The 27008-nt window shown below is 50.4% G+C and overlaps 12 protein-coding genes across 12 annotated transcripts; 8 read left to right on the top strand and 4 right to left on the bottom strand.

Moving 5' to 3' along the window:
• Window positions 1–17: 17 nt before the first annotated feature.
• On the top strand, window positions 18–1414 carry N7511_002064 (uncharacterized protein; the record flags this gene model as incomplete). The annotated part of the gene is made up of 2 exons (XM_057124489.1): window positions 18–388; window positions 442–1414. 2 exons carry the CDS (start codon window positions 18–20, stop codon window positions 1412–1414), a joined length of 1344 nt encoding a protein of 447 aa, XP_056986648.1.
• A 276-nt stretch (window positions 1415–1690) lies between these two features.
• N7511_002063 (MFS transporter) lies at window positions 1691–3500 on the bottom strand (the record flags this gene model as incomplete). The annotated part of the gene is made up of 3 exons (XM_057124488.1): window positions 1691–1987; window positions 2049–3058; window positions 3113–3500. The coding sequence occupies 3 exons, from the start codon at window positions 3498–3500 to the stop codon at window positions 1691–1693; spliced, it is 1695 nt and encodes a 564-aa protein (XP_056986647.1).
• Window positions 3501–4472: 972 nt separating this feature from the next.
• Window positions 4473–5378, top strand: N7511_002062 (putative thiol methyltransferase; the record flags this gene model as incomplete). The annotated part of the gene is made up of 2 exons (XM_057124487.1): window positions 4473–4970; window positions 5019–5378. The coding sequence occupies 2 exons, from the start codon at window positions 4473–4475 to the stop codon at window positions 5376–5378; spliced, it is 858 nt and encodes a 285-aa protein (XP_056986646.1).
• A 131-nt stretch (window positions 5379–5509) lies between these two features.
• Window positions 5510–6469, bottom strand: N7511_002061 (deubiquitinase OTU2; the record flags this gene model as incomplete). The annotated part of the gene is made up of 1 exon (XM_057124486.1): window positions 5510–6469. The coding sequence occupies one exon, from the start codon at window positions 6467–6469 to the stop codon at window positions 5510–5512; it is 960 nt and encodes a 319-aa protein (XP_056986645.1).
• Window positions 6470–6770: 301 nt separating this feature from the next.
• N7511_002060 (short chain dehydrogenase/reductase family) lies at window positions 6771–7672 on the top strand (the record flags this gene model as incomplete). Its single annotated transcript, XM_057124485.1, has 3 exons — window positions 6771–6800; window positions 6853–7087; window positions 7149–7672. 3 exons carry the CDS (start codon window positions 6771–6773, stop codon window positions 7670–7672), a joined length of 789 nt encoding a protein of 262 aa, XP_056986644.1.
• Window positions 7673–8386: 714 nt separating this feature from the next.
• N7511_002059 (alpha,alpha-trehalase) lies at window positions 8387–10804 on the top strand (the record flags this gene model as incomplete). The annotated part of the gene is made up of 5 exons (XM_057124484.1): window positions 8387–8509; window positions 8568–8640; window positions 8701–8822; window positions 8871–10612; window positions 10675–10804. 5 exons carry the CDS (start codon window positions 8387–8389, stop codon window positions 10802–10804), a joined length of 2190 nt encoding a protein of 729 aa, XP_056986643.1.
• A 2534-nt stretch (window positions 10805–13338) lies between these two features.
• Window positions 13339–15112, top strand: N7511_002058 (isocitrate lyase 1; the record flags this gene model as incomplete). The annotated part of the gene is made up of 4 exons (XM_057124483.1): window positions 13339–13542; window positions 13597–13752; window positions 13804–14146; window positions 14199–15112. 4 exons carry the CDS (start codon window positions 13339–13341, stop codon window positions 15110–15112), a joined length of 1617 nt encoding a protein of 538 aa, XP_056986642.1.
• An 828-nt stretch (window positions 15113–15940) lies between these two features.
• Window positions 15941–17667, top strand: N7511_002057 (hexadecenal dehydrogenase; the record flags this gene model as incomplete). Its single annotated transcript, XM_057124482.1, has 4 exons — window positions 15941–16083; window positions 16133–16363; window positions 16432–17231; window positions 17273–17667. 4 exons carry the CDS (start codon window positions 15941–15943, stop codon window positions 17665–17667), a joined length of 1569 nt encoding a protein of 522 aa, XP_056986641.1.
• A 1126-nt stretch (window positions 17668–18793) lies between these two features.
• On the bottom strand, window positions 18794–20802 carry N7511_002056 (putative AP-3 adaptor complex subunit mu; the record flags this gene model as incomplete). The annotated part of the gene is made up of 3 exons (XM_057124481.1): window positions 18794–20234; window positions 20292–20711; window positions 20759–20802. The coding sequence occupies 3 exons, from the start codon at window positions 20800–20802 to the stop codon at window positions 18794–18796; spliced, it is 1905 nt and encodes a 634-aa protein (XP_056986640.1).
• Window positions 20803–20997: 195 nt separating this feature from the next.
• N7511_002055 (uncharacterized protein) lies at window positions 20998–21348 on the top strand (the record flags this gene model as incomplete). The annotated part of the gene is made up of 2 exons (XM_057124480.1): window positions 20998–21100; window positions 21167–21348. The coding sequence occupies 2 exons, from the start codon at window positions 20998–21000 to the stop codon at window positions 21346–21348; spliced, it is 285 nt and encodes a 94-aa protein (XP_056986639.1).
• A 405-nt stretch (window positions 21349–21753) lies between these two features.
• Window positions 21754–22539, bottom strand: N7511_002054 (uncharacterized protein; the record flags this gene model as incomplete). The annotated part of the gene is made up of 1 exon (XM_057124479.1): window positions 21754–22539. The coding sequence occupies one exon, from the start codon at window positions 22537–22539 to the stop codon at window positions 21754–21756; it is 786 nt and encodes a 261-aa protein (XP_056986638.1).
• A 648-nt stretch (window positions 22540–23187) lies between these two features.
• Window positions 23188–26773, top strand: N7511_002053 (uncharacterized protein; the record flags this gene model as incomplete). The annotated part of the gene is made up of 4 exons (XM_057124478.1): window positions 23188–23298; window positions 23489–23623; window positions 23679–26621; window positions 26672–26773. 4 exons carry the CDS (start codon window positions 23188–23190, stop codon window positions 26771–26773), a joined length of 3291 nt encoding a protein of 1096 aa, XP_056986637.1.
• Between the last annotated feature and the right edge of the window lie 235 nt (window positions 26774–27008).

The raw sequence follows: 27008 nt of genomic DNA, 5'->3' as shown, positions 1-27008 counted from the left end.
ACCGAGTTGAGTCCTGCATGTCGTACTCAACTTTCGACCCTCAGCGATCGGCTGAACTTCATGATGAAATCCTGCGGTATGCATGGACTGGTGCCGGTCATGATATTGATTCGCTCCCGTCCACAACTTGGTGGGAGGAGTGTCGCCCAGTCGGCCTCGAGTCACGCTTAACTTCCAAACTCGCTCAGTTCCTCCGTTCAGCTAGATCTACTCCATCACGGGCATGGTCAGACAATGATCCTGGGTTTCACTTGTTCTACTTTCTTAGGGGGCTACAGATCGGCGACAATATGCTCCGGTACCCTTTGCTCGATGATGAGAATGACCGATTCGTGTATCTATATGAATCTACAGGCTGTTACAGTTGTGGTGAGGAAGTTGGCATAGTGTGAGCCCTTCTCTAGAAAAGGAAATATAACCAAATACTAATTCTCACGCTAGATTTGACCAAAAAACTGAGCTAGCTGCCTATATCCCTGACTGGCAATTTAGTAGACTTGTCATCGATAATGCAGGATGCTGGATGCCACTCCAACAAATACTCGGGGCTTACCTAGAGATGATTGAAGAGGGAAAAGTGAAGACGTCTACTGAAATAAAGGAGGCATTTTCCCAATTCTTCCCATGGGAGTATCATCAATACACGCAGCGAGATGTCGACAAGTCAGTCACTGCGTTCACTCGCCTCCTCGATGCAATTGAATGCAGAATGCCATTTCAGTCGGACAAAATAGATATCAAGTATCCGCAGTCTGTGCTTGATGAAGCTTTCACTCCCCAAAGGTCCTTCGTCAGGTCATTTCTCTCTGCACTTCCTCCGCGTCAGGTTCATTTTCGCTTTATTGCTCCAGGAATTTGGTTACAGTCTATCGACGAATTAAAGATTCAGCCCTTTGCAGTTCACAATGCTGGCAGTCAACGTGGGTTGGACGACGAAGATGAGCATAATAACGAAGACGAGGAAATCCCATTCCTTCTCTTTCGAGCAGATGGATCCAATGTTTCACCATGGGATCATCCATTCAACAACGTTGATTGCCCCGCTGGTTTATACATTGAAGGAATCCAGAAAGATAGAGCACAGGACTTCGGGAATATGTCTAGACTGCTTCTTCCTTTTGGTATTGGATCGAAAGGACACGCTCGAGATAGCACGGGGAGGCAGATTGGATTCTACGGAAGTCCGATAAAACTCAAAGACAACTCCCATGAGCTTTATCAGGTTTGCGATTCAAATGGATTTTTGGAAAATCATGGTGTCCAGCTTCATAAAGTGCTAGTGAATTGGGCGGAAAGAGTTGAGTCGGGCGATTGGGAGGTGGACGAGAATGGGGTTGCGGGCGAGATTGAGAAGTTCAAGGATGCTGATACGCCTGAAAATTGGGAGAAGTATCAAATTCTGCTGTCGTGGTGAAATTACCTACTTCTACCTATAGGTCATAGTGCACTTTTAAGCAAGGTATCATTTTCAACTATATAGAGGATTGGGCCTACGAACTGGGAACAGCCGACTGGAAAAGCTGTGAGCAAAAAGAAGGTTCAGGTCCTAATGTTATGAGAAACACGTACTGTGCAGAGAAACCAGGCCATGGTAGCAGCATGTCCTAGAATAATCCAGATATCTTGGGAATGCATAATTATAAGTTTGGAACGCCGGGTTTTGAATGCGAGATGAAAGGTATAAAGCGCATCAGCGTATGTGTTCATCCATAGTCTTTCGCCAGCGAGGACCGTAGATTCGCATTAGGTAGATAACAGAGCTGCTTGCAAAGCCAACAATACCAAGAATGGTAAAGAGCCAACCGTTACCTATGGCACTGATAATTGGGGCAGTGACAAGAGATCCCACGCACGAGAAGATATTTCGCACGAAATTGTTGAGGGCAACACCCTCGGAAGATTTCTTTGGCATGAACTCTGTGAGCATAGTTGTGACCATACTGAAGATGAGCATGGAGCCCACGCCGAAGAAAAAGTTGGCGATCATCTATAGAATGGTTGTTAGGAAATTCTGAGAAGCAACGCGCTTGGAGTCGGGCCTGACATACCGGAACCAGCCAGAAAACACCTTTTTCCGCCGCCCATCCATACCAGAGAAATGCCGCAGGGTATAAAAACGCACCAAGCCAGGCATTTTCACGCATGCGATCCTCTGGGCGAAAAATTAGTCTACCCTTTTCATCGTATCGGTTTGCCTTCTTCGCCTCGCGTTGCATGATTTTATCGGTCCATTTTCCACCGAAGGTACTAGTGACCATGTATCCCAGTGAGTTCGGGATGTAAAGTAAGCCAACGATGATGGTAGGGAAATTATACGGCTCCTTGCCGAATGTTTCTTCGATGCTAACATTGAGAACATAAAGAGAGCCGAATGTGATACTAGCATAGTAGACAGTCAGGAGCACAGGAAGGAACCGTAAGTAGAGAATGATTTTGAGTGGGTCAATGAAGACCATCTTCAGCATCTTTAGCCAGCGAGTAGTAGACCTAACTACTTGTCGTGACGACACCCGACTGAGCGGACGACTAATACTTGGGTCTTCGTTGTCGTCCAATGCAGGCAAAACGGGCTTCTGTATCACCAAGGTTTCTGGAAGCGCGAAGAGGATGAAAATGAGAGTCACCGCACCGAAGACTGCACTGAACCACATGGTACTGCGCCAGCCCCAGCGCTGGGCCAAGAGACCACCGATGATAGGTGCCAGCAAAGGACCACATAGCGGGCCCAGGTAGAAAATTCCCATGGCTCGCCCTCTCTCCCGTGGCTCCCATAGATCAGCGATGGTACCAGCACCGACTGCCTGAACGGACGCAGAAGCACCACCACTTAGCATACGCATGACAATTAGCATCGCAATAGAGCCAGATATGGCACAGAGACAGTTGAACACCGCGAATAAAGTGAAGGAAACCAAGTAGATTGTCCGTCGCCCGAGTCGCTCACTGAAAGAGGACCACCAGAGAGGAAATATAGCCATGGCCAGCATATAAAGCGCGATTGTAAGGTTTGCGATTGTAGTTGTCGTCTTCAATTCATGGGTTACTTGTGATAGTGATGCTGATTGATTGATTAGATATGATCCATGGACCCTGGACAAAGTGGAGAACTTACGAAAGAAAATCGCGCTGCCCAGCGGCGCAGTAGATCCAGCCAAAGCGACAATGAATGTGATAAACCATTTCATCCTGCGGGTATATGTCTTTGGGTTTTCAACCTCAGCCACCAGGGCAAGTTGGCCGAACAATCCGCGACGCTTCCAACGCGCGACTTTGATAGCTGGACCAAGCTTCGTTGAGTGGCGTTGGAGACGAGGAAGTGATTCCTCCGGGTCGTCATCTCTTGGTCCATCATGAAAGCTGGACTTTTCCGATCGAGAATGAGGGTCATGCTTGAATTCGGATTCGGGTCCGGCTGATATGATTGAATGTTCCCCACTACCCGCTGAGGATGTCGGCAAAGTCGAAGCAACAGTGCTTTCCTTCTCGGAATGCACATGCATATTGAGTGGGTGTCTTGGTGGACGATACTGTTCAATTTTCCAGGCCGATGCCGCGATTCAAATAGGAAATCCCCGGGGGCGAAATCGGAGGCATCAACCAAAGGAGAAATAGGGTCCTGACGATCACTTGTCTGAAACGTCGCGAGCTGCGATCAACAGCAACAAATCTGAAGTTTGCTTGAGTGAGGGGTGATTTTGATGCAAGATCAAAACGAGTCTGGGTTGACAAGAGAGCAAGAGCCACTTTGCGAGCCTTGGAAAGCTGAATCCTCGTGGATTCTTCTCCTGAAATGCGCCCGACTGAATATCAGAACTGCAAATTAGGCGATGATGATCGGCAGGATAGGTTCAAGAAGAAGTTTCTTGGCTTTCCTAGAGACATCAGAAATGCCTTTGTCTGCATGCGGAGCGAAACGCAAGACCAGCACCGGTAACGAGCTAGAGAAGTACCTAGGCATTTTGGGCTGGATTCTTATCCGTTCACACTTCTAGACTCCATGTCGCAGTGTCGATTGACCAGGGCCAGTCAACGTGGAGAGCTTGCGTGCCGTTCTTCCGTCGGCAAATATGAAGCGGACCATGCCGCCTTGGGGGATCTTGAAGAACCCCGCGAGCAGAGCAGAGATGGCAATTCAAGTCATAGACTGGAGCTTTGGACAGCTATGGAGGGAGATTCTATCGTCCCTTGATTGAACATAGATGCTCCGCCCCTCGTTGGCCTCTCCCTTGATAGCTTGGCAGGGTCCAAGACAAGAGGGAAACACCATTTTATACATCACAGACCTTCGACCTTTTTCATTCGCACACTGACAGTCCGTGACAGTTACTGACAGTTACTGACAGACACTGACAGACCTGTAAGGCGGTGATGAATCATCCTAAAGACGGTGTAAACTCCAACCCCTTGAATCCACTCAAATCTCCCCCGACACCTCTCCCCGCACACAATCAGTTATCTCAACATCCCACAATATGACCGCCCCAACACCAAAAGATCCAAAAGAGATGCAGGCTCACCTTGCACAGCCCCAATTCGAGGGTGACAAATATATCGAAGGTTGGGCGGCCCTCTGGGATAAGGGTGACAACCTTCCGTGGGATAGAGGCTTCCCCAACCCAGCTCTGGACGACACCCTCGTGAAGCAGCGGGGGACTATTGGTGGACCCTTGGCTACAGATGCAAAGGGCGAGTCGTACAGACGCAAGGCTTTAGTTCCGGGCTGTGGGCGCGGGGTGGATGTCCTCCTACTCGCCAGCTTTGGCTTTGATGCGTATGGCCTGGAGTATAGCGCAGCAGCAATTGAGGCGTGCAAGAAGGAAGAACAAGAGAATGCCAATTGGTATAGGGTTCGTGATCAGACGGTTGGGGCTGGCAAGGTGACTTGGCTTCAAGGTGATTTCTTCGATGACGCTTGGTTGCAGAAGGCCGGGGTGGCATTAAATGGGTTTGATATCGTTTATGATTATACAGTAGGTCCTTTGATCCGTATTTTCTGCTCTCTTCTGACTAGTATCTAGTTCTTTTGTGCGCTTTCCCCATCACTTCGTCCTAAATGGGCACTCCGTCACACCCAGCTTCTGGCTCCCTCGCCATCGGGCAACCTGATCTGTCTGGAGTTCCCCCGCCACAAGGATCCTCAGGCTGCCGGTCCCCCATTTGCTTCCCCTTCGGAGGCATATATGGCGCACCTGAGTCACCCAGGTGAGGAGGTGCCCTATGATGCCAAGGGTGCCGTCAAGTACAACCCCCTGCAGCCCAGCAGCGCAAGAGGCCTGGAAAGAGTAGCATACTGGCAACCTGAGCGCACGCACGAGATGGGCCAGGGTGAGAACGGAGTGATCCACGATCGAGTATCAATCTGGCGCCGCCGTAACTAGAACCTGCGCACATTCCACCACTCCACCAAAACATATTATAGAACCAGATCTGCGTGTGACAAACCTCCATAATCAGACCGCGCACAAAGGACCAAGACGAAATGCAATGACATTATGAGTTTCCTCGTGACCTATCCCTGTTTCGTCAAGGCGTTATAGTGCTCCCCAAGGCCGTATGAATGTATGTAATAAGCCAACCAAAGAACCCTCTTCGCCTTCTCCGCCTCGTCAAGACTTTTCATATCATCCCCAGATTCAATCTTCTCCATCCGCCCATCGCTTTGTACAATATTGATCTCGACCCCATACGCGCGTGCAATAGCTTGCAACTCCAAATGCCCACCCCACTCAGCAGTCAATTTTATCTTGCGCGTATATGAATCAATCGGCTCCTCCATGAATGCCTCGAAATCCTCTTTGTGTTCGTTGATGAAATCTGCCGTTACGGCCCGTACTGCTCGATAGCCGTCATGTTGTGGCGATGCAACTGTCTCGATGCGCGATTGTGTTGAGGGCTGCAGAGTCATGCGACTTGCGTCAGGGCGTAGTCCTAGTCCGGATTCGTCGAGTTGTTTCGCGATTGCTGAGTAGAGGCAGTGCCCGTCCGGAGTGACTTCTACTTCCTTCAACTTGAGCTTTTTGAATGCGGCGTCCATTACTTCTTGTTCGTTACCGCGGTAGTTGACTTGGGTTTTGGCTTCTTCTGCGGCGGCAGCTGAGGCGGCTTCTTGCTCTGCGGCGCGTCGAGCGAGGCGGGCTTTTTGGCGATTTGGTTTCTTGCCATTTGAGGGGGCAGTGGGTTCCGGTGTTGGTTCGGGAATTGCTTCTTTCTTTTGGGGGCCTTGGTCTTCAGTAGGCTCTTCACCTGTTGTTTGATCGTCTTCCAGGTTGAGCTCTTCAAGTCCTTCGACTGGATCTCCGTTCAGCTGGGCGATCTCTGTCTTGTGTTTCTCGGACAGCTCCTGCTGCATTCGGTCGCATTCATCGTTGACGCCCTTGCGAGTTTTCTTGGTGGCGGACTTTTTCTTTTGCGTGATCTTTCCCTGAAGATCTTTTTGCTCTTTGCGGTGCTTGAATAGGAGTTCATCCATGTTGAGGAACGAGAACAGCAAACAAAAACTTCAAACACGTCTATCGGGGTATATACAATGACAATGGACGACAACAAGAGCAACTCGAGACCCCGCGAAACCCTGACTTTCCTGCCCTAAATTACGCCCATAATAGGACTAGTGTATTTGGATCGGTATCACTATATTCCGATCCCGGGAGCCTCGGCTGATCGAGCTCGGCCTTCGGGTATGTCCAACAAGAGCTCCAAGTCCGTTGATATATTAAAAGTAGCATCTGTTCTTTCGTACTGACTATATTTCAAATCAAAGCACACTAACCATGGATTCTCAAAGTCTTTTCAACGTCAAGGTTAGATTTTTGCGTACTGTACTCTATCCCGGCAACCACTAACACGGTGCAGGGCAAAGTGGTGCTGGTCACCGGCGGAGCCAAGGGCATCGGGCGCATGATCTCTGAGGGCTATGTGACAAACGGTGCCACGGTTTATATCTCGTCCAGAGACTCCAAGGCCTGCGAGCAAGCGGCCAGCGAACTCAATGCTCTGGGCAAGGGCAAGGCCTATGCCATCCCTGCCGACTTTTATAAGTATGAAGACGTGAAGAAGCTAGCCGAGGAGTTGGGCAAGCGCGAGAGCAGTAAGAGATGACCTGGCTAGTTGAATTGCGCACGTGAACTAAACTCCTTTGTTTCCTGCAGAGCTCCATGTCCTAGTCAACAACTCTGGCTCCAACTGGGGTGCTCCCTACGACGAATATCCTTCCGAAGCCTTCACCCGTGTTCTCACCCTTAATCTGCACCGCGTGTTTGACCTTACTCAGCTCGTGACACCATTGCTGGAGAAGGCCTCTGCGCCACATGATCCCGCCCGCATTATCAATATTGGCAGCATTGACGGACTCCGTGTTCCCTCGCTCGAGACCTTCGCCTATAGTTCCAGCAAGGCCGGTCTGCACCACCTCAGCCGCGTCCTTGCCAATCATCTCGGCAAGCGTAATGTCACCTCGAATACCCTGGCCTGTGGTCCTTTCGAAAGTAAGATGATGGCTGCTACGCTCAAGTCCTTCGGCGAGACAATCAAGGCCGGTGTGCCTCTGGGGCGTATTGGAACCCCACAGGATGTGGCAGGTGCTTGCTTGTTCTTGAGTAGCCGTGCCGGAGCATACATCAATGGCGCGACCATTCCAGTTGATGGTGGTAGCGCTATTGCCGCCAAGCTGTAGATAGTAGCTTGTGGCGTTTTCCCCTTTTCTTTATTGCAGATAGTTTGTAAATAGGAGTATGTGTATATATATATTTCTCTCGGTCCCATGACCTCTTCAAAATCTCCCTTTTCGGATACCAGATATTCCAATCCCATCTGATTCGTGGGGTGCATATCGGAATCGAATCCCTCACATTCCACCGCATGGCCGGGCGGCACATCGACCGCAGTAAGAACCCCCTTGAACTTGAGTCATTCCTAGACGGCATCCGGGGTAATTTGTAGAGAGTATATGTCAATAAAGAATAAGGGAGAGCCACAGTCCATCGAGCTTCAGTAGAATTCTGGTCTTATCACCTTATCGGCGGCAAAAACAGTGGAGCGGCGACATCATCGGTCTTGCCGTCATTGTCCCACTTCTTCTGCCAGGTTCATACTTTCATACTCGACTCTTTCTTTATTTTCATCTTCACATCTGGCATCTTTCAAGGTTACAACTACAGCTTATCATTGTTATATACTGTCAAAACTGGACTAGACAGCAACCCCCCTGACTGTGATCCAGACCGCACGGTACACAACAGCCACATCCCCCCCACCACATACCCTGTACGTGGCTGTCCTAAGCTTACAGCTCGAGCCTCCAGCGGTGTGAACGCTTTCTTGCGTGACGCACAATCTCGGATTTTTGCCTTTTGACTTTTGCCCTCTTTTTATCATTACTTCATTCACCATGAGCTCGCCAGAGGACCGCCCCCGGACTGGCTCCGTTGACCCTTTTGCCAACCCGGATGTTTATTACGGAAAGGAAGACCAAGTCGATCGTTTCAAGTCCCGCAGACGTGCTTTCTCTGCTGTAGGTGACTGTTGTATACCCTAAGGAGGTGCATCCGGCTTATTTCGGTATTCTGCAGAGCTTGAACAATTATACTCGTGACGATATTAATCAATTCTTTGGCAATATTCCCTCGCGGCGAGGTAGTCACGGTACGTCAACCACTTCTGTATGATGATTGTGTTTGTTCTAGCAGCTAAGTTCGAGAACAGATGAGGCGTCGGGACAGCCTAGAAAATTCCTTATTAATGTGGAGGAGACGCTCGAGGCATTGCTGAAGCAGGAGGATACAGACAGCAATATGCAGATCACAATTGAGGACTTGGGACCTAAGGTGCGCTACTTGATCTCACTGATCGAGAACAATCGCTGACAGCTGCAGGTACTCTCCGTCGGAACTGCGGCATCATCCGGATACAATCGAGTTGATGTGCGAGGCACATACATGCTCTCCAACCTTCTACAAGAGCTTACAATTGCTAAAGACTACGGTCGGAAGCGTCTCATTCTGGACGAAGCACGTCTCAGCGAGAACCCAGTCTCACGGCTCTCGCGTATGATTAAGAACTCTTTCTGGGATGCGCTTACTCGACGGATCGATGGTCATAACATTGAAGTAGCTGGCAAGGATCCGAAGGACTGGACTTCGGATCCTCGTCCTCGGGTCTATGTCCCGCCAGGTGCTCCAGAACAATTCGAATATTATCAAAACATTGCCAAGAATCACCCCGAGCTACGTCTCGATGTCCAGCTCCTACCTGCTGAGATCACCCCAGACTATGTGATGAAACTCAATGACAAGCCCGGCCTCTTGGCGCTGGCTATGGAGAAAAAGTTGAACGAATCAACTATGAAGGAAGAGCTTGTGGGCGTGCCGTTCGTTGTGCCAGGTGGTCGGTTTAACGAGCTTTACAACTGGGATAGTTATATGATGGCTTTGGGACTGCTTTCTAATGATCGTGTTGATCTTGCCAAGGGAATGGTAGTCAACTTCTGCTTCGAGATCAAACACTATGGAAAGATCCTGAACGCCAACCGATCTTACTACCTGACTCGTTCACAACCTCCATTCTTAACAGACATGGCCTTGCGCGTGTATGAGAGAATCAAAACGGAGCCCGACTCGAAGGAATTCCTGCGCAACTCCGTTCTTGCCGGTATTAAGGACTACAACAGCGTCTGGGTTTCCGCGCCTCGCTTGGACCCCGAAAGCGGTCTTTCACGCTATCGCCCTGAAGGCTGGGGAGTGCCACCAGAGACCGAGCCATCTCACTTCTTGCACATCCTTGAACCCTATGCTGAGAAACACGGCATGACATTTGAAGCATTTGTCAGGGCATACAACCACAGAGAAATTGTGGAGCCCGAGTTGGACGAGTACTTCTTGCATGACCGAGCGGTCCGTGAGTCCGGCCACGACACCAGCTACAGACTCGAGGGTGTATGCGCCAATCTTGCGACAGTCGACCTCAACTCTCTCCTGTACAAATACGAAGTGGATATTGCGCGTATCATCCGTGTTCACTTCAACGACCGACTCGAAATTCCCCACGAATTCCGCACACCCCTCACAAGAGACATCGAATTCGAGACTTCCGCAGTATGGGATAGGCGTGCACGCAAGCGCAAGGCGCGTATGGATCAACTCTGCTGGGATGCTGAAAAGGGCATGTACTTTGACTACGACACTGTCAAGAAAGAACGCACAAACTACGAGTCCGCAACCACCTTCTGGGCAATGTGGGCCGGTCTCGCATCCCCAGCCCAAGCCGCAGCCCTCGTTTCCAAGGCTCTGCCACGCTTTGAGGCATTCGGCGGTCTTGTCTCCGGTACGGAGGAGTCTCGCGGTGCTACCAGTTTGAAGCGCCCAAACCGACAGTGGGATTATCCCTACGGCTGGGCGCCGCAGCAAATCCTTGCCTGGACTGGTCTTCTCCGCTACGGGTACCAGGAAGATGCTGAGCGGTTGGCGTATAAATGGGTGTTCATGATCACTAAGGCCTTTGTTGATTTCAACGGCGTTGTCGTCGAGAAGTATGACGTCACCAGGCCTATTGACCCGCACCGGGTTGATGCCGAGTATGGTAACCAGGGCACAGACTTCAAGGGCGCTCCCCGTGAAGGGTAAGTTTCTACAACAATGACACCTCATTGATTCTTCTGGACTGGTTGCTAATTGTTTACAGGTTCGGCTGGGTCAACGCCAGTTACGTCTACGGATTGGAAATTCTCAATGCCCATATGAGGCGCTCTCTGGGAACCATCACTCCGTATGAGACGTACCACAAGGCAGTTGTGGCTCAGGATGCCTACTAGTTGAGCAATTGATCTTCCATGACATTTGGCGTTTGGCTTTTTCGCACAGAAAAGTGTGGGGTTAATGAAAATAAAATGCAAGTAGATGCACAATTACATGATGATCTGTGATTCCGAGAATACATTGTTATCATGGGCATGGTAGCTAATTGTTTAGGTGTAGATTTTCATGGTGTAGATAGTATGTGGGCAAGCTCGTGTTCAAAGTAAGAGAGAACACGGCTTGCAATGATAGCTCTGTTGATAGTTGACTGGTCTCATAAGCAAGAGCTTATTTGGACCTCTCTGTCCTCTTACTATAAGAAAGACCTACCGCTATTCATTGTGGCGTGAATTGCAAAGAGAAAAGGTCAAGATGGCATTAAAGGTCCGGATATAGCAGATGCATTTCTTAACAATGTCGTTATTCATCCTTCGGTAGGATCTTGCTTGATATCTTGCACGGCTAACTGAACCTCAGTGAATAAGTGTGAGATCGCGTGCAGTCCCTAATTTCCAATAGCTAAGCGAGATAGAAGCGTTAACATTATCACGCGAAATATCACCTTGGAACATAGGTCATATTATATAATAAGGCTAAACGCTAGTCCCTCCAACGAACTAGCAGGGATCCTCTCCTGTATCTAGTAGTCAACCCTGTTATAGGTCGAGCTGAGCTTATTATCTGATCTGGGTCAGGCAGTGGTCCTGACGGTCCTGGGTAGCAGCTATGCCATCAGGTGTCTCATGTCAAGCGATTCGAAAATTTTCGAAACCCACAGGGGACACCTGGTTCGATCGAAAGTGAGGCAGGGACTGCCACCAACTTTGGAAAAAGTAAAGGGGAGGAAGAAGAAGGGAAAGGTATCTTGTTCTGATTATCCGCTGGCTAAAGGAGCACCCGCGCCTCACGTGTGTGACGCGCGAAAATAACTCGGCGCACGCCTCGGCAGAGCAACCAGTTCGCTCCGAGGGGATCCCGACTTGCATACAAGTCGTCATTGCAAGACTCTCCACGGGTTGCGCTTCTTGTTACTTGGAACTGGAGACGGACTGGAACTCTGTCGAGAATTTGACGGGTGGGGTTTGTTCCTGGTTTTCCCGAGACGTTCTCGGGCTTGATACTGCCCAGCAGTATAGTCAGACTGAGTCGTTGTGATCTATCGAACACTATAACAAGGTGCTCATTCAATTCAGTAAGTTGCGCATTTTATTTCAAGTGGACGTGTATCTATGGGGTTTGTAGAAAGTGGAATACTGTAAACATAGACCACGCGACAATTAGCCTTGGGGAAGGGGTCAGGCACCGGAGATATTTCCACTCGATACAAGGACGAGTCAGCTGGTCCCAGGTTCCAGACTGCCGTTTCAGGTCTGAGATCTCAGACGAATCTCTAATCTATAGAATTATCCCTAATACAGTTAGATTGAGAGAGCTGAGTTGTGCCGAGGTTCAGCTTCGCGGCGGTTTTGAGTCATTTTCTGGAATTTGATCGCTGAGTGAATCACTGTCATTGGATAGATGCATGTGCTGGTCTTCATTTGTCGCTTTTGTTCCGGTCTGATTTCGTGCTTGGATTCAGGGTGGCCTTGTACGGAGTATTGTATGCTTATGATACACGGACAAACAGATTCGGCAAATGGATTATGATTCTGCAAAAACAGTGGCATGAATCAAGGAGTGAGCTACTTGTAGTGTATGGTGATACCGCGGCCAATCCTGGATCTATATCTGCATCTCTGATTCTCTGTAGAACAACGATCCAAATGGCGAGGGTGGAGATCCGAATACCGGGGCATGACAGAACGCCTTGATGACTCAGGCATCCAAAGTTTAATTTCATGTGTCTGTACCTCTCAGTTTTAGCGAGTATAAGCCAGGAAAGTGAGATCAAACGGTTGCACAGATATGAAACTAGCGTGGTCGTCTGACATGAGAGATATCTTGTAAATCCAACCCCATTGTGGCCTACTACCAAAGAATGTGTGTTATGCACGTGAAAATTACTGGTATTTGTGTATTGTCATGTGCGTTCATCGACGTCACCGGCTTCCCGGTAGTTTCCCTCCATATGTTTTTCCTTCGCTTCACGGCGCTGTTAAAATGTGGAAGATGAAGATTGAAAATTGAAGTGATGAACTGCATCCTGTGTTCCCTTGAGCTACCGAGAGTTTCTACTGTAACCCAAGATGCTTGCAAAGAGCAACAAATCAGCCGTGGCAAAGCGTCCATTAGACCGAGGATCTCCAGTCTCCCGAACCAATGTACCCGCCTTCCGCCTTTCGGAGCGATTACCCCGTGGTCCATAGAGGATTCGCAGCAGAATATGCCTAGGCAGTCGACATTGGCTCAGTATTGTCCCGCCGAGCCGAGCGTTTACCGAACAGCTGTGACGCATTCGAAAGAATAAGTACCCCGGGTTTCCTGGCTTGTGATAATCTTGGACTGCACAAACTTTCTTTTCTTTCCTCTCCTCTCCTCTCGTCCTGGTCTATATTCTGGGACAATATATTTCATTTCCTCTCTTAATTTGTATTATACCACAAAAGTCATCATGGGTCTACACGAAGATGAAGACCGCAAGTACGCCGAGGAGGTTCAGGCTGTCCAGACCTGGTGGAATGACTCCCGGTGGCGCTACACCAAGCGACCCTTCACTGCAGAGCAGATTGTGGCCAAGCGCGGTAATTTGAAGATCGATTACCCGTCCAATGTGCAGGCAAAGAAGCTGTGGGGCATCGTGGAGTCGAACTTCCAGGTATGCCAGACAAGAATTACTGCCAGTTGATAGATACTGACTATATGGGGACAGAACAAGCAAGCTAGCTTCACCTACGGTTGTCTCGAGCCTACAATGATCACCCAGATGTGCAAGTTCCTCGACACTATCTATGTTTCTGGATGGCAGAGCTCCTCCACCGCGTCATCTACTGACGAGCCTTCTCCCGATCTTGCCGATTACCCTATGGTACGTGGATTCATGGAAAGATACTCTAGCGCCTACTAACAATTCACAAAGGATACCGTTCCTCGAAAGGTCAACCAATTGTTCATGGCACAGCTATTCCACGACCGGAAACAGCGCGAGGAGCGCGTCACTACACCCGCTGGCCAGCGTGGGAACGTTGCCAACGTTGACTACCTGCGTCCTATTATTGCGGATGCCGATACCGGTCACGGCGGTTTGACTGCTGTCATGAAGCTGACCAAGCTGTTCGTCGAGCGTGGTGCTGCTGGTATTCATATCGAGGACCAGGCCCCTGGAACTAAGAAGTGCGGCCACATGGCCGGTAAGGTACTTGTTCCTATCAGCGAGCACATCAACCGTCTGGTTGCCATCCGTGCTCAGGCCGATATTATGGGTAAGTCAATGAAACTAAGTATCTATTGTGAACCAATTCTAATACCAACCAGGCTCCGACCTCTTGGCTATTGCCCGTACCGACTCTGAAGCCGCTACCCTCATCACCTCCACTATCGACCACCGCGATCACGCCTTCATCGTTGGTTCCACCAACCCCAACTTGCAGCCCCTCAACGACCTCATGGTTGCTGCCGAGCAAGCCGGCAAGAACGGCGCTGACTTGCAGGCCATTGAGGACCAGTGGACCAACCAGGCCGGCCTCAAGCTCTTCAACGAGGCCGTCATCGATGCCATCAATTCAGGCTCCCACGCCAACAAGAAGGGTTTGGTCGACCAGTACCTCACCTCTGTCAAGGGCAAGAACAACAACGAGGCCCGCGCCATCGCCAAGGGCATCACCGGTACCGACGTCTACTGGAACTGGGATTCTCCCCGCACCCGCGAGGGCTACTACCGCTACCAGGGCGGCACCCAGTGCGCCGTCAACCGCGCCGTGGCCTACGCCCCCTTTGCCGATCTCATCTGGATGGAGAGCAAGATGCCCGACTACAAGCAGGCGAAGGAGTTCGCCGATGGAGTGCACGCCGTCTGGCCCGAGCAGAAGCTCGCCTACAACCTCTCCCCCTCCTTTAACTGGAAGAAGGCCATGCCCCGCGACGAACAAGAGACCTACATCAAGCGTCTCGGCGCCCTGGGCTACTCATGGCAATTCATCACCTTGGCCGGTCTCCACACCACCGCCCTTATCTCCCACCAGTTCGCCAAGGCGTACGCCCAAAACGGGATGCGTGCCTACGGCGAGCTGGTTCAGGAACCGGAGATGGAGCAGGGTGTCGACGTTGTCACCCACCAGAAATGGAGTGGTGCCAACTACGTCGATAACTTGCTCAAGATGGTTTCTGGTGGTGTGAGCAGTACTGCTGCTATGGGTAAGGGTGTTACCGAGGATCAGTTCAAGCATTAAGGGTTGAACCTTTTCGCTTGATATATACCCTTCTTATGATGAATTTGTTTTCTGCTCCCTTCCTGCTGTGATATATCTTGATTGTACTGGCGTTTTCGAGTTTCTTTCTTTCGTCTCCTTGTGACATTTGCAACCTTGATTTGGATTCCCTGTTCTTTTTGTCCGATAGGGCAGGAGGACCGCATTAGCATTTTGGACGTCACCGCAGCTTTGAATTCCATGAATTGACAAATTGCTGATCATTGTATTGTTTCCTCCCATAAGCAGACTCTGCTACTTTCCAAGGTTCTCATCCAACACTGCCAACACTGCGGGCTTACTGTATTGTCGAAGTCTGCATTAGTCATCTGCTTCCCTTCTCCACCTGCCTGTGACAGCAGAACAAACTTGGTCGGCCTGCGCTCGGCCACTCATACGCCGCTAGCATAAAACCTATTGGCCCACCTTTGTCCGAATGCTGCTCTAACCGTAAGGAATCCCTGCGAGCGCCGATCTTTCTCACAAGCGGGGCCTGCAGATCGTGTGAAGCCGCGGCTTTTGGAGTCAGGGATACCATGTACAGTAGAAAGATAAGTCTACAGTGGGAGGGTAAGGAGCTGTAATGACTGCTAGAAAATGCCAGAGAGTACTCTCGAACGATATGGCTCATACTATCAAGCCAAAACTGCTGGGAAAATCAAAGTAGAAGCGAAGAAAGGGGAAAAGTAAACGGACTTCAAGCCCAAACCAGAAGAGGCCGAAAGCTCGGAACATGTGGATGCGACGTTCCCCTTATTCTTTAACCTCGCGCCCTTTGTCCTTGTAATAAATCTCCTACACACATTGAAAATGGGCGTTGAACTACCAGAACTGCAATTTACCTCGCTGGACGAAATCCCTGCGCGCATCTCCACTGCGCGCAAGGCGTTCTTGGAGCACAAGACTCGTGACGTCGAGTTCCGTCTGGTCCAGCTCCGCAAGCTCTACTGGGCGTAAGTGGCCGTCGAGTCTATAACTCAACCCATACTGACAGCATCACAGCATCAAGGACCATGAGGAGGAGATCTTCGAGGCCTGCACTCGCGACTTGCACAAGCCTCGGTTCGAGACCGAGCTCGCGGAGCTCGGATGGATCTTGAACGACATCGTGTTCACCACGCGCAACCTGCACAAATGGGTCAAGGACGAGAAGGCCCCCGATATCGATCTCACTTTTAAGTTCATGAACCCCAAGATCAGAAAGGATCCGCTGGGATGCGTGTTGGTCATCGGGTATGCAAATGCAATGCACCTCGTGCGTTGCGCAAAGACGGATACGCTAACATCTGATTCCCTGACAGTGCCTTTAACTTCCCCTTCCAGTTGACTCTTGGCCCTGTCATTGGCGCTATTGCTGCCGGTAACACAGTTGTGATCAAGCCTAGTGAGAATGCGCCCTATAGCGCGGTCGTGATGCAGAGGATCATCGAGGCTAGTCTCGATCCCTCCTGCTACAGTATTGTCCAGGGAGGAGTCTCCGAGACGCAAGCTCTCCTGACCGAACGGTGGGACAAGATCTTCTTCACCGGCGGCGCCAACGTCGGCCGCATCATCGCCAAGGCGGCTGCCCCGCATTTGACTCCTGTGGTGCTCGAGCTGGGTGGTATCAACCCAGCTATCGTGACCAAGTCCGCCGACCCGCGTCTGGTCGCTCGCCGCATGCTGTGGGGTAAGCTCGTGAATGCTGGTCAGCTCTGCACATCGCAGAACTACTTGCTTGTTGACAAGGCGCTGGTCGGCCCTGTTATCGAGGAGTTCAAGAAGGCCTACAAGGAGTTCTATCCTAATGGAGCCAAGGGCTCTGAGGACTACTCCAAGATCATTAACGAGGCCCACTTCCACCGTCTCAAGACTATGCTTGATAACACCAAGGGTAAGATCCTAATGGGTGGTACTATGGACGAGAAGGAGCTCTTCATTGAGCCAACCGTTGTTCAAGTGGAGTCTGTCGATGACTCGCTCTGCACAGCGGAGAGCTTCGGTCCTTTCATCCCTATCCTTGCTGTTGATAACTTGGATGAGGCCATCCAACTGGCCAATGGTGTGCAGAGCACCCCTCTTGGCCTCTACCCATTCGGAAACAAGGCCGATGTCCAGAAGAGTAAGTTCAACCCCCATCCCCCTTCATGCATCTGTAGTCAGCACAATATGATACTAATGGCGCTTCAGTCCTCGCCTCCACCCGTTCCGGTGGTGTCTCCGTCAACGACGCCGCTCTTCACATCCCTACCCTACCCTTCGGTGGTGTCGGTGAAAGTGGCAACGGCGCCTACCGTGGCCGTGCCAGCTTCGACGTCTGGGTCCATCGTCGTACCATTACTACCAGCCCTAGCTGGCTCGAGGCTATCCTCGGTATCCGTTACCCGCCCTACGGCAACAAGATCAAGACCTTCAAGGCTGCCAGCGCACTCACACCAGACTTCGACCGTAGCGGTCGTAAGTTGACCTTCGGCTGGCTGCGCTATTTCTTCACCCTTGGTGGTGGAACCGCCACAGCCGGTGCCGGTCGTGCTGTGGCCGTGGCTGCCAGTGAGTAGATCCTTTCTTCCCTTTCCTGGTTGATATATGAGTGGAATGGTGGATCCACATAATCATGCCCTCGATTCCCAATGCCTATACCCCATATACCCCCATCTTCATTTCAACTGGTTTAAACCTATTACATTCTCTATGACCTTTTCTTTTCATACCGTTACACGGAATTCTCCCTCTATTTGTTTCCTTTACTTCCTACAAATCCCTTCATTTTCACGAAAAAGACTGGCGAAAGTCAAGTACCCTGTCCCTTATTTTGTGAATATTTATGAATCAGGCCTCTTGATCCTTTCTTATTCTGTCCCGTCTGATTTGATTTCCCCAACTCCTATTCCATCCACAAATCAAACCAAACGAAAACCAAATATCCAAAAAGAAACCCCCTCTAACACGTAACGATAGTGGCCTACATCGTCATCCAAGTCCTCGAACGCCGAGCCAAACTGTGAAACCCGCAAATCAAACAGAAACGTGAATATGCCCCATTTATTGGAAACGCTAAAATGAAAATTTGGTCAGATCTACACACTCCCGAACCAGTCAGCCTCGTTTACGTTGACCTCGTGCTGATCACCCCCCTGTCTCTTACCTTTTGGGTAACCTGGTTGGTTGATCTTTTGCATTTTATGGTTTGCTCTTCGGGGCTTGGCTCGGTTTGGGTTGGGTTTGGTATTGATTTTTGGGATTTATTGCGATTTACTCCGTGCAATACTTTGCTACATATGTAGCTTTTATTTGGCTTGATAGTGTACATGTAATTGACTTGAGCCTTGAACGCTTTAATTTTGCTCGTATTCTATTTATTCCCTCTTTCGACTTGTCATATTAGTTTATATCGTGTGTATTTCGCTGCCGCCGCGGTCTCTCTTCACATTCTGTCCATGTCTTTAGTCGGGGCTCCGAAACCGGCCACATTTCAATAGGCTATGTCATCTTCAACAGTCTTATGCTACGGTATACAAGTTATACCGTTCTTGTGAGAAGTAACAATTGGGGAGTTGCAAAATGTACGTATGTCATGATTCATATTCATGCTATCAAATGCAAAGTTCATCGAACACGCTATCCAACCCAGGCATATGCATCGATTCTCAGTCCAGAGAAAGCCAAAAAGGAAAGTTACATTGATCAACAGCGTCGTTCAACTCCGCGTTTACTCACACACAGATACTTGACGCCCTTGTACGGCTTGACACTCTCGCCCAAGCCCCGACTGCGGCGCTGGTCAATGTTCAAACTATCAACCTTGATACCGGACGGAAGCCAGCCTCGCACAGAGAAAGAAACCGACGCTGAGTTTGGCATTAGGCTTGCGTTCAGTTGGGCTTTGGTTCTGCGGGTAGGACGGGATGTAGAGGATGGGTCGAAGAAGGTGGGGAGGGCAGATGCGTCTGCTTGTAGTCGAGGTGAAGGTTGGGGCTTCGGTGTGGGCGTTGCGGGTTTGGAGTGGTCTGGCGATGGGGTAGTAGCAGTAGCTGTAACCACAGTCGAGTCTTCGGTATCCTCGGATTTTAAAGCGGTTGAGCGGGATGATTTCTTTGATGACTTCTCCTTGTCCTTCTTCTTCTTCTTTTTGCGTTTCGATGGGTCGGAGGACCGGGTTTTCTTGGTTGTGCTGACTGAAGGGTCATTGTATGATGCAGGGGCCTCATAGTAGCCTTGCAGGAGAGTAGCATTCGCGTCCTCATCTGCATCCTCGAGGCTGTCATCGAAGTCGTCGTCAGCCGACGGATAGCCTGATACACTACAACGTAGCGTAGCAGTACCCGACAATGTGCCAGCGTCCTTGCCAGTCGGAACCCGCCATTCCAGAAGTCCGGTTGAGTGAGTGAATTGGGCATCACCACGGCTGGCCTGCATGTCCGTGATGTGCCTGACGGATTTTGATATCGGTACAGTGACGACGACTTCTTCTAGAGCTGGCGCATTTGATCCGCTGCCGCTGCCACCGAGGAATGATGGTGTTGATGAACCGGACCCATTCCGGCCAACCCCAGGCCGTGATGAAGAGCTTTGACCGGGGAAATTCGTGTTCAAAGTCAAACGGACCTCAAATTCAGAGCCCGATGTTCCTAGTGATTTGCGAATATCCACAATGGCAGGTAAGAAGAGCTTTTCCATGTGGCTTGGTGGCTCATCCAAGTCAGGATCAATGGGAAGGAGGTCGACATCGTATCCAGCCAAAATGAATCGTCCATCCGGAGGAATGAAGCTTAGTTCTCCGGGCCTCTCTTTCCACTTAGCCAGTCTGACACACGGGTGGAATACTGGTAGCTCAATCTTGTGGCCAATGGTATGCTGTCCACCCGGAGTCGATAGTGATAGTAGCAAGTCCGGGACACCTGATATCTTTGCGGTAAAAGCAATTGTTCCGGAGACTAATGCCGAGAGAAGTCGACCAGAAGGCGCCATAGTCACTGAGAGAGACTCGATAATATCCACATATAGTTCATTTGAGGTGTGCCGTACACCGGGCCGTCGCCAGGGAATGGCAGGGCCCTGGGATGCGCTGGCAGCTGGCAGTGATTGCTTCAGAGAGTTTGTAGATCCCAAAGTCGGCGTCGAAGTTCTAGTACCAGGCCAGTTGATTAGTACCGTATCACCAATGGAGCCAATAATCACTCACCCAGGTACTCCGATTCCGCCGAGCAGCTTATCCACCCACCCCGGAACCTCCACAACCTCCTGCAATGCATTTGGCTCGGTATTGCATACCACCCCACCATCGCACATCTCATTCAGTAGCTGCGCGACAACATCGTAATTGGCATTGATCTTGCTCGAGAGTAGCGGCGCTCCAACAAACTCCTCGAGAACATCAACCACGCGATGCAGGAACTCAAGTGCTAGTAGCGGTTCGGTGTCGACTTCACTGATAGCGAGGAACAGCAGATTTGACTCAACAGTCGAGAATACTGTCACCGGCGGTGAAGCGGTAGCTATGTACAGCAAGGAGGGACGTGGGGCCGCATGAGCAAGGTAGAGGGGCAGGATGGCGGAGGCCGAAGGCGGGCGGGATCGGTATACATGCTCGACAAGAGGGGCACTGATGAAGATTAGTTTGCTGTCGAAAGTCCAAATGGGGCATCCTACTTTTGCTCGTCATATATGTAGACGGCATTAATCTCGCCGCTCATGGTGGCAGTTGGTCTGATGATAGGAACGTTCGGCGGTGATTGCATAGCTATCAAGCTGTGTTTTGCCGCCGATTCCCGCCTTATGTTGACTTTGGACGACGGGCATCTCTCAACTCGGGATATTGCTCGGATACAGGGATTCTGTGCGCATTTGCTTCTCTATCGCTACCCTCTATTGACCGCATCAAATACACAATGGCCTCACCTGAGAACCGTGTCGCAGATATCCCGACAAAGAATGCCAAACAGGCCTTGGCCGAGGATGGGTTTGACGACTGCATGTCCTGCAGAGTGACTGGTAAGTCCTTTATTTCGATATCCCGGCGCTGTACGAACTGAAACTTACACTGATACTGCCCGTCAGGATCTGCCGCTTTCGTTGGCCTCGGTGTCTACAGCTACTACACGGGAATGAGCAATCTTCGCAAACAAGAAAAGGCAATCATGGCTGGCCCTTCGAAATATAAGATGGGTTCAAGACAATTGGGAATTGCAACGATATCTGCAACTCTGGTCGGCATGGGATTGTGGCGGGCATTCAACTGAGTGCATAATCTAATGAAGTCTAGCAACACAGCTGTTGACTAGACTAGATGGAATCATACTGTAAAGAGCAAGATGTATGTAAGATAATTGGTCATTAATCACAAGCCAATGACAGCTGCCACTCCGGGTATCGGGTATCACCACCAGGCATATCCGTCTATATGCTAATTCACAAGGGTAAGGAAAAATAAAGATAAAAAAGAAGAAAACCCAGTGAAACAGAATAGAAAAGGGAGAAAGAAGAAGAAAGAGAAAAACGCAAAAACAAAGCCATATGCAATCCTTTCCTTGTTATGCATCCGAAAAGCTCCTCCATACCCGAAAGCTCACTCAACCGCTGTGACAATCAGAATGGAGGATTCGTCACGTCGTCGTTATCATATCCATAACCAAAGGGCCAGAGACCTATGTAAAGCGGCCACGTTTCCCTCCGCCTCCTCCAAATGAATCTCGTCCGTTGTTGAGTCCCGATAAGTCGAAGAAGTCCGGGAACGTGAATTTCCGCTTCGAGCCAACAGTAGCAGGTGACTCCCGCGCTGCGGGTCTAACGTTAGGTCTTCCGTGGTTGTTGTGGCGGTGATGAGGTCGGGGGTTGCGAGACATCACCGAGACGCTGACGGGGGCACCGTCTTGTGTTGGTGCAGATGAATGGTCGGGGGATTGGACATCCATGTCGAGCTCTTGGGGATAGTTCGGACCAGCGGAGAATGTGAAGATTGCGGGGGTGCTGAGAGGGCTTGGTTCGGTAGGTTGTGTGGGAAGAGCGGTGGTGTCTGGCTTGGACGTAGGGACAGGTGCCGAGGTGGGGGGCTGACGGACAGTATGTTCAGGTGCCTCTTTGCGGACAGTGGAGGGGGTGGCACTTCGACCACGGTGGTCGGATTCAGCTCGATCATCCTCGTCGTTGCTCTGAGATGCAGTCCCATCACACCTTTCAGTTGCCCATTGGCGAACTTTCCACCCCTCTCCGTCTCCGAGGCCGAGATTCTCACGGTCAAGGAAGTGAAGGAGATCCTCTACCGCTTCCTGGTAGCCAGCCTGCTTTGCTGAAGCTTGCTCACAAACGGCATTTTTGTACAGGTTGGTAACGGACAACGCGGCCGCCTTGAATTGTTGGAGGAGTTGTTCCGGAGGTTGCGGGCGGGGTGTTGAGCTCGGCAAAGAGGTGTTCAGAGATCTCATAGAGTCCATGGCAGAAGGTGCGTGAGACACCTTGTCAGGTGACCTTCTCAATGAAGAAAAAGAAGTTGTTTGCTACAGCTTCCGTGCTGCGCGGTGATCCTTGTTGGACAGGACAAAGGTGATGAAGAAGGGATCGTTAAAAGAGACTTAGGAAAAGTGCTAAATATAGTGGCAGCAAACAGGCAAAAGCTCTTGTAAGGCGAGGGCTCCCCAAGAAAGTGACGCCGCTCGTATAGGCAGGGGCAACGATATGATTCAACTCGGTCAGGTTGGTGCAGATGATCTTCTTTTGCATCTTTGCGTTTGGCCCGGTAACGTGACCCCACTTTGCGGGGGAACTGAATATCCGAGCTGACTGAGATCTTATGTAAGGCTTGCTACCGCGTTCCCATTTGCCCTCCCGCGCGTGGATGGCCTCCATCCTAACTAATTATTCAATCCCGGTCATTCAATGGGTTTAGTTCATTGAAAGAATTGTGATATTTTGGAATCCTGTCAGCCCATATCTGCTTCTCTACTGCTCTCATCACACTTCTCATACAAAGATCAGCTCGCTCTATATCGCCAGTACGCGATTAACCCAGTCGCGAGTTCTGATACAGCTTTAACGTGATCAGCATCCGACCGCGCTTGCGCTTTGTGCGCTGAGGACTGACGATGGCTCCTGTCCTCGCGTCTGACCCTGTGTCGCAGGCCGATACACCTATGACTGATGCAAATGACGACACTATGCCTTCGGTGCCCGTGGATAGTGCCGATGCGCAGACGGTAAGTGATCATAGCTTGACTCCCGATCATTAGCATTTTTATGTTAAGACCAGGTTGAAGTAACTTTTCGCTTTGAGCTCATATCAAGTGCTAACCTTTTCTTGCAATTAGAGCTATCAGGACACCCCGGACTATACTGTACATGCCCTTTCGAAATATCTTCCAATATCAGTCGCTAACTTAGTTCAAGGACTCCGATACAAACCCGAATACTACAGCGAGCAGCGTTGCTGGTGACGTGGATGGCCGCCGGCGTAGGTCAGAGGCGAATACCCTGAGAAAAAGCATTTTGGGCAAGAAGCACGGCCGTCTAGATGAATCGAAGGTATGGATAACTGCTTGGTTTCCACGAATTACTTATTGATACCAAAGGTCTATAGGAGAATGACTCAATTCGCCGATTCCGATACCTTCTCGGTCTGACAGATCTATTCCGCCACTTCATCGAGACCAACCCCAACCCGCAGATCAAGGAGATTATGGCGGAGATTGACCGACAGAATGCAGAGAGCGAAGAGAAGGCCCGCAAGGGATCTTCACGCTCAGGTGGTGCGGGTGGGGAGCGTCGCCGCCGGACAGAGCAAGAGGAGGACGCCGAGCTTCTCAGAGATGAAAAACATGGCGGAGGTACAACTACTGTTTTCCGAGAGTCGCCCGGTTATGTTCATGGTCAGCTGCGTGATTACCAGATTGCTGGCTTGAACTGGCTTGTTTCGTTACACGAGAACGGTATCTCGGGAATCTTGGCTGATGAGATGGGTCTCGGAAAGACACTACAAACCATCTCTTTCTTGGGTTATCTGCGGTTTGTTATGGAAATTACCGGTCCCCACCTTGTCGTTGTGCCGAAGTCAACACTCGATAACTGGAAGCGCGAGTTCGCACGCTGGATTCCTGACATTAATGTTCTTGTCCTCCAGGGCAACAAGGAGGAGAGGCAACGTTTGATCAACGAGGAGCTGCTCGAGGAAAACTTTGACGTGTGTATCACGAGTTATGAAATGATTCTTCGTGAAAAGTCGCACTTGAAGAAGTTCGCCTGGGAGTATATCATCATCGACGAGGCGCATCGGATTAAGAACGAAGAATCATCTTTGTCACAAATCATTCGTCTCTTTAACTCCCGCAACCGATTGTTGATTACCGGTACCCCGCTGCAAAACAACCTTCATGAACTGTGGGCCTTGCTCAACTTCCTTCTGCCAGATGTCTTTGGCGATTCTGAGGCATTCGATCAATGGTTCTCCAACCAGGATTCCGATCAGGACACTGTGATCCAACAACTCCACCGTGTCCTCCGTCCTTTCTTGCTTCGCCGCGTCAAAAGTGATGTCGAAAAAAGTTTACTGCCAAAGAAGGAACTCAATCTGTATGTTCCTATGTCTGAGATGCAAGTGAAATGGTACCAAAAGATTCTGGAGAAGGACATCGATGCTGTCAATGGTGCTGCAGGAAAGCGCGAGTCCAAGACTCGGCTGCTGAACATTGTCATGCAGCTGCGGAAGTGTTGCAACCACCCTTATCTGTTCGAAGGAGCTGAGCCAGGTCCTCCATACACTACTGATGAGCACCTTGTCTTCAACTCTGGAAAGATGGCAATTCTAGACAAGCTTCTGAAACGCATGAAGGCAGATGGCAGTCGTGTGCTTATCTTTTCCCAGATGAGCCGTGTTCTGGATATTTTGGAAGATTACTGTGTGTTCCGCGACTACAACTACTGCCGTATCGATGGTACCACGGCTCACGAGGACCGAATTGCCGCCATCGACGACTACAACAAACCAGAATCTGACAAGTTTGTTTTCCTTCTCACCACCCGTGCAGGTGGTCTTGGTATCAACTTGACCTCGGCCGATATTGTGGTGCTGTTTGACAGTGACTGGAACCCGCAGGCCGATCTGCAGGCAATGGATCGTGCGCATCGTATTGGACAAACTAAGCAAGTTAAGGTCTTCCGATTCGTCACGGAGAATGCTATTGAAGAGAAGGTTCTCGAACGTGCAGCTCAGAAACTGCGGTTGGATCAACTTGTCATTCAACAAGGTCGGGCTCAACAGCAAGCTGGCAAAGCCGCTTCCAAGGACGATCTTCTTGGCATGATTCAACATGGTGCTGCAAACGTCTTTGGCACTAAGAGCACGGGTGGTGCTGGGGATGGTGTCTCTGAAGATGACATCGAGACTATTCTGCGCAAGGGAGAAGAACGAACTCAGGAGCTGAGCAAGAAGTACGAAACGCTCGGCATTGATGATTTGCAGAAGTTCTCGTCCGAGAGTGCTTATGAATGGAACGGAAAGGATTTCACCGAGCGCAAGAAAGACATCGGCGTCAGCTGGATCAACCCAGCCAAGCGTGAGCGCAAAGAACAGTTTTACTCGATTGACAAGTACTACCGGCAGGCTTTGGCCACTGGAGGCCGAACTGCCGACACAAGGCCCAAGGTCCCGCGGGCTCCCAAGCAAATCACTGTTCACGACTGGCAATTCTTCCCACCAGGCCTCTCAGATCTCCAGGATAAAGAGACCGCTTGGTTCCATAAGGAGATTGGATACAAGGCTCAACTTCCCGAGACAACCGCCGCTGGCTCCACAGAACTCAGTGACCGAGAGGCTGACCAAGCTCTTGAGCAACACGCCATCGATAATGCTGTCCCTCTCACCGAGGAGGAGCAAGAGGAGAAGGCTCGCATGTCCGAGGAGGGCTTTGCAAGCTGGAACCGACGTGATTTCCAGCAATTTGTCAACGGATCTGCCAAGTTCGGTCGTACAGACTACGTCGGTATTGCTACTGAGATTGACAGCAAAGAGCCAGATGAAATTGAAGAATACGCCGAGGTATTCTGGCGCCGGTACACTGAGATCAATGACTACACCAAATACCTGCGAGTCATCGATCAAGGTGAGGAGAAGGTGCGCAAGATGAATCACCAGCGGAAGATGCTTCGCAAGAAGCTAGAGATGTACCGTGTGCCCCTCCAACAGCTCAAGATCAACTACACTGTGTCTACCACCAACAAGAAGGTCTACACTGAGGAGGAGGATCGATTTTTATTGGTCATGTTGGACAAGTACGGTGTCGAAGGTGAAGGACTATATGAGAAGATCCGTGAAGAGATTCGGGATTCGCCTTTGTTCCGTTTCGATTGGTTCTTCCTCAGCCGTACGCCCGTGGAGGTCGGTCGGCGCTGTACCACCTTGTTGAATACTGTTGCGAAGGAGTTCGAGACCAACGGTGAAGGCAAGAGCCGTGGTCGTGATCGAGAGGAGGACGAGGAAGTCGAAGATGCTGCGCCTGCCAAGAAGAAGGCCAAGAATGGGGCTGCTGTAAGTACCCGTCGATCAGGTGCGGTTCCATGATTCTAACCTTGTCGCAGCAAAATAAGCAAGTCAAGGCTACCAAGGGTGGCAAGACTGGCTCCAACGCAAGCTCCCGTGCCAGCACTACAGCGCCCAAGTCCAAGAGTCGGAAGAAGTAATGTGGCTTGTGGCTTGACAGGGGTGTGTACGTTTCCCAGTTTGTGTTTCTCGGAGATTCGGATTATGGAGGGGTTTCGTCAGGATCGGCGTTAGCAGATGATCGCAATGTACTTTTGTAATTCAAAATAAAGTTCCTTTTCTCTTTTTTTAAAATGCTTATCATCGACCCCTGCAGACTTATGCAGAACCCCCTCTCGTGATAACCGGACATGACCGCAGCGGATGCCACCTCGA

Source organism: Penicillium nucicola (genome assembly GCF_028828085.1).
Source record: "Penicillium nucicola strain IBT 29836 chromosome Unknown utg000002l, whole genome shotgun sequence".
Taxonomy (NCBI): domain Eukaryota; kingdom Fungi; phylum Ascomycota; class Eurotiomycetes; order Eurotiales; family Aspergillaceae; genus Penicillium; species Penicillium nucicola.
The sequence above is the reverse complement of the archived record's forward strand: the minus strand, read 5'-3'. Positions and strand labels throughout refer to the sequence as shown.